Here is a 6,078-nt window from a genome sequence, read left to right as displayed (position 1 = left end):
CAGGAAAGCTAATGCAAAGCTATTTTTATCTACATCTAACATACCAAAGGCCACTTGCAAAACATTTTGGAAGCAGTATACAGTTATTACTTGGAAAAATCAGGCATCTTATAACAGTAAACTCTGTTGACAAAATATAATCCACTTTCACATCCAAAAGCTAATTAGGGAGCTGCTCTAGGCACCACCTAATTAACTGAAGCATATAGAAAAAAAAATCCTTAGAAATTATCATTGTTTAAATACACTCTATTTTATTTTTGTCTTAAAATAGTTTAACCTTTATGCTACAGACTTATTTCAAAAAAACAGAAAATCTTATCTTGCACCAAAAAATATATATATAACACTCTGTTTTATTATTTTTTTTCTCCAAAGACCATTAAATACTAAATGGAAACAAAAACTAAATAATGAATGTAAAGACCCAAATTGTTTTAAAAACTAGAGTTGCACATTTTAAAACATAATTCTAAGCAATGATTTGTCGTCACTGCATCAAGTCCACACTCACACTCTAGCAACAGCAGATCTGTTAACCACCAAGTGCATTGATTCCTAGCCATACAATGGCTAACATTTTCATTTTCACGATAAGAGGAGCAAAAGGCTTCAATGACCTTTGTACTCTTTTTAAAAAAACAAAAACAAAACAACAACAAAAGAATATTTCCTAGTTATCCAGTGACTTTTTTTAAAGATTACTACCCTTTAAGGTTTGTTAAAGAATAGGTACATAGTGTTTTAAATAAAATGAAAAAATACAACAGCATTGGACTAAAATATGTGATTATTTTAAACAAACAGTGCACAATCTGAGGAAGTTTGGTTAGGGTGCAATCATTTTTATATATACATGGAAGTCACATCATACACATACTGGAAAACAGGGAATAGGGCTCTTTGCCTTAAAAAAAAAAAAAGTTAAACTAAAAGACAAAATTGTGTCCCCAGCTTTTTCAAAAACTTTGTGACACAGTACAAAAAAGCAGGCAACAAATTCATTTTGAAGTTACCTATGGTGCTAATCTGCTCAAAGTAACAATGAACAACTGACTAAATTAGCAAATCAGACAGTTCATATTCACAACTGATAATAATAAAAACACTTTATGGGATGCTCAATTGTAAAGGATAATGGAGTCCATTCAGTCTGGCTCCTTCCAACAAAATGAAAGGACAACTACAGTGAGCAGCAATTACATGTTACAGGCAGTCGTGATGATGTAATAAATAGCTGGTTACTGCTCTGTGGTTTCAAATTGGGTGGAGAGGAGACTTAACCAAATTAGTGCCATAAACCATCTGTGACCCAAGTGCACCATTTAGCAGATATATTATTTTGAATGGACAATGTTCTATGAAGCATAAAGAAGTATTTATGCTACCAAATGCAAAATTTTGGTTAAAAAGGATCACCTTACAAGAAATTTCAAATGTCACAGGAGTTGTTTACCACAGAATTTTGTCATTAATATCTTGCCAGAAACTACATCCCTGCTCTACTGGATCTGGCAATGAAAGAGGAGTTGAAGCACAGTCTCTCTATAGTTAATAGGAGGGAAAGTTCCTAACTAGTAGGAGGAAAGGATAACTGTCTCTACCATCCCTTCTCCTCTCCTTTTTTGCATCTTAATTTCTAAATCTCTGTTCTGGTGCATCAACTCAGGAGGCTGGGAGCTGGAAGAGGCACAGGTGAAGGCAAAGTGCAACCTGCTATAAAAGCAAAGGCCAGAAAAGAGCTTGGTTACAACTTCACTCTGCTCCCAATCTACAGTGCACACAGCACAATAAAATAATTCTCTTTAGAGGATGACTATTAGGAGCTAAAGAAAAAATGTCATGGGAAATCACCTGCTGTACAGAACTGGACAAATATATTAACATGAGTATGTACTGCAAAACATCTTTAAAATGGAGCTCTGCCCTGATATTGGGGACAAAATAAACTGCAAAAACTTCAAGTCAAATAATCCATTCTATTCTTTTCCAATTATTTTCCTGGAACACACAGACCAGAAACTGTACATTTCTGCTTTGTCTAGCATTTTAATTCAAGTCACAAACAACGTGTAACAGTAAAATTTAATAAATTAATCCTAAAGTATAATGTGAAGTGAATCTGCAGAAGGTCCTATTTCACTCTGGCCTCTGGGTCTTTGGTTTTTGTCTAGAACTGTAGCCATGTGAGAGACTGGAGATATGAGGTGCTAAAACTGGAAGTTAGTGATCTTTAAAAGGCTTGATCTATTAGGAGTAGAATGACAGAAAAATAAAAACTTGATGAAGAACAGAGGCCAGATCAAATGAGACATCAGAGAAGCTCAAAGAACACATGCTTAACACTCTCCCAGGGAAGAGGTGTATGGAAGTAAAGCAGCAGGAAGAAGGGTAAAGGAACAATTGAGTCTTTCACAATATAAAAGAAAAGGCCAGGCAGGTGAAGCCATGCCAGTGGGGTCTTCAGGTGCATGCACACACAGGGGGTGTCTCATTTATCTCAGCGACCCCACAGCACCCAACCTGCAAATGCCTTATGTGAAACAGGCACTTACTAAATAAGTGTCCACTGAATGAAACTAAGAAACAGTAGTTCTCATGCTCTTATGATAAGGAAGAGCCAGCAAGGTATTTGGGGAGGGAGGCAAAGGGCTTTAGCAATATTATATGGTAAAAATGGAACCAAACCACCCCCCCAAAGGCCAACAAAAACTGTGGAGAAACAAAAGGAGGTCTTCTAAGCCAATATTACTTCATTCCTCCTTGTGCACAGTACATAGTGTTTTAACTCTAGGTATTGTTTGTAAACTAATTGCACTAGTAACTGCAACATGTCAGAGGAAAAAGGTAGTAGTAACTAATGCCACAAACTCCAACACTGGTATTTCCTGAATTCCCTGAAGCTCCTACTATTCTTTGCCATACCTTTTAGATATTGTAAAACCTACAGTGCCATTAATGTGCTTTGCATCTGATTTCTTATGGTATATTTTGGTTTTTCTAATTTTAGAAGGTATTGGAGAAAAATACCCAAATACAGAATCAAGTCAATTTCAGCTCAAGTTTGAACAGTTGTTGTACATCCTTTATAGAGAGACCAGCTATGAAAAAAGGCCCTTTCCTCTCAGATTTGCAAGTGCCCAAAGTCTTAGAAGCCACACAACTCTATATTCTACCTAAGTAGTAACAGGTTTCTATGTTTGCCCCTTATTTGAATAAACCAGGAAAAGTTCAGGGCGAGAGATTTTTCCTACTGATCTCTCAGTACTCTCTTCATATGCCCAAAAAATCTTGTGGTGGGTATCTATCCAAAATGCCTCGGCCACAAAAGGAGACATTTTTCAAAGAGTTATGAATTATTGCAACAAAGAGACAAATTAAGTCATCTTAGCAGTATTTATAAACACAAAGGGACATGTCAATTATTTGTGTTGTGGGAATTCAGCCAGAAGCTAAGTCAGGAAAGAAGTTAGAAGACTTAAGCTAAAAGAAAATAATACTCTGTCTTCTATTTCTAAGGACAGGTTTCAAATGCACATGCCCTACTAGGTGCCAATAAGGCCCTAACTAATATGTGTGCAAATGCCCTAAGGTGGGAGTGCCAATGGGTGGGCTGACAGAGGTCAAGTCTAGATATTAATTTTATTACACAGAAAAATAAATACAAGATTCAAACACTGAAATTCATTTCACCTGGTAATTAAAAGGAGGGCAGAGTTTCCTAAGAAAAAAGTCACCAAGTAAAATGAAGTTGTCTAATAAATTCATCATTCTCATATTCCTACTGAGGGAAAGAAATTCTTTTTCTCTGTGATTACGTTATTTTCCTGACTTCTTTTGATTTACAAAAAAGAAAAAGGAGGGGAGCAACTTTTCATAATTTTTGATTATACAAATGCCACAAACAGCTTCTGAGGCTGAAGCTATGACAATGAACTTCCATGTCGCAAAGAGGAGGAGGAGGGAGTGGAAGGGAACAGTGCGGAGGAACACAGTGACATTGTATTACAGTAGGTATTTACGTCTGCTATCCTCATCCAAGGTAAGGTCAACAACTTCTGCAGGTGAAGCCCAGGTCTGCTGAGGAGTCACAGCAGTCCATGACTGTGTCTGCCGGCTGCTAACATACGGTGTGCCCGAGCCATGCTTCCATGAAGAAACACTCTGAATCACACCTCCTCGAGGATGGACACACCTACAATTGAGATGAAGAGAAAAAGCATGGCTAACCGTACTACTGGAAAGATAGAAGGCAATACAGCTTCACTCGTACTGATCAATACTTTTACTAAGATCTACTATGCAAGATCATGAAACCCACAACCAATATCCCTTTTATTCCCTCCCTCCATATCTGTCCATCTGTCTGCCCCCCCGACCCCCCTCAGTTTAGCCTAAAAAAGCCAGGAGTTTTGTCTCATTCAAAACTCCTGAGTTGCCTGGCCAGCATGGCTCAGTGGTTGAACGTTGACCTATGAACGAGGAGGTCACAGTTTGATTCCCGGTAAAGGCACATGCCCAGGTTGCAGGCTCGGTCCCCAGGAGGCAGCTGATCAATGATTCTCCCTCATCACTGATGTTTCTATCTCTCGCTCCCTCTCCCTTCTTCTCTGAAATCAATAAAAAATATTTTTTTAAAAAAAACTCCTGAGTTATGTGTAGGTCTGTTAGTGACAATGGATATATTTCTCTGAACTCATTTAAACCTTTGGATCTTCAGGACAGGGCACCATATAAATCCAGAACAAAATGAATATGCCCAAATAAACTTAGTCTGAACAAATAAAACAGTAAGAAATGTAAGTGAAATTTGTTCATAAAATAAGTTCTGTGCCATATTTAGTAATAACACCTTCAAAGACAGTAATAGTAATATCCCTTTAAGGATTAAATTTCGAAAAGTCTGTAAGTACTATGTCATGCACAAAGGATAAATTTCCCTCATTCTGAAGGTGACAACAGAAACACCTGGCTCTTTCATCAGAATTTCGTATGCTTTAGTGCAGTGTAAGTAACAAATACTCAGTTTAGATTCTCTAAAAGTAACAAGTACTCAGTTTAGATTCTCAAAAAATACTCCATCAGAGGAACAGAACTGCCTCTTGCTGATGAAACTCACTAAGAGTTCACTGGGAGAAAATTGTTTCAGAAGTACTGACAAATCATTTCACATTCTGGTCAAATGATAGGGCTGTAAGGTTGCAGTTTAAACCACTGAGTAAGTTTTGATTCAAATGAGAGGAAAGCAGGAAAGCTCAATTTATCATCATTATTTCAGGAGGAAATAGAACCCAATTGTTATAAGCCCTAAAGAGATGCCCTATAAAGAAAAATGTGAGAGGCTCAAAATACTGTAAGGCAACTAACATAAAGCACAGATTTTCATGTATTATCACACATTCTTTTTTTCTACATTATGAAAGGCATGGGGTGAGAGCATACTCAGCTATTTTTTAATTGGTCTAATCCCAATTCTAGTGCAGATACAGGCTCTCTCACATCTGCATATGACTGGCAATAGGTATAAAACAGGACCTAGTCATATAACCAAGAAAATGCTTAGGCCTTATTTGGGGGGGGAGGGACCTTTGTAAACAAAAACTTTTTGTTGTTGTTAACCCTCACCTGAGGATATTTTTTCCATTGACTTTTAGAGAGAGCAGAAAGGAAGGCGGGGGGGGGGAGAAAGAAGAAGAAGACATCAATTGTTTGCTTCCAGCACATGCTCCAAACCAGGCGTCAAAACTGCTACCCAGGTATGTACCCTTGACGGGGATTCAAATCTGAGACCCTTCAGTATGCGTGGGCTGACTCTATCCACTGAGCAACACCAGCCAGGGCAGAAACAGTAACTTTTGATAGAATAATTTCCTGCTCTTCATACACTAAAAAACCAATAAAGGACAGACTTCACAGTAGAAGAGAACAAAACAAACAAACAAAAAACAAAAAGAACACAGAAAGGGGGCAGACTCTGATGGTCAGCTTTTGATACAGTTAACTTATATTCTAAAAAGCAAACAAACAAAAAGCGCTGTGACATTAAAAATTAATCATCCTTTCTGTCATATAGAGCCT

At 37.5% G+C, this 6,078-nt stretch overlaps 1 protein-coding gene across 2 annotated transcripts in view; it reads right to left on the bottom strand.

The window, feature by feature from the left end:
* Positions 1–775: 775 nt before the first annotated feature.
* LOC102754416 (chromosome unknown open reading frame, human C18orf25) overlaps positions 776–6,078 on the bottom strand; it is a 72,320-nt gene continuing 67,017 nt past the window's right edge. For both annotated transcript variants that reach the window (XM_006759946.2, XM_006759947.2), the window contains one exon: positions 776–4,195. In XM_006759946.2, coding sequence (XP_006760009.1) covers positions 4,006–4,195 — 190 coding nt within the window. In that variant the 3' untranslated portion in view covers positions 776–4,005. The remainder of the gene's footprint in view (positions 4,196–6,078) is intronic.

Source organism: Myotis davidii, unplaced genomic scaffold, assembly GCF_000327345.1.
Source record: "Myotis davidii unplaced genomic scaffold, ASM32734v1 scaffold815, whole genome shotgun sequence".
Lineage (NCBI taxonomy): Eukaryota > Metazoa > Chordata > Mammalia > Chiroptera > Vespertilionidae > Myotis > Myotis davidii.
This window is presented reverse-complemented; position numbering and strand designations above follow the sequence as displayed.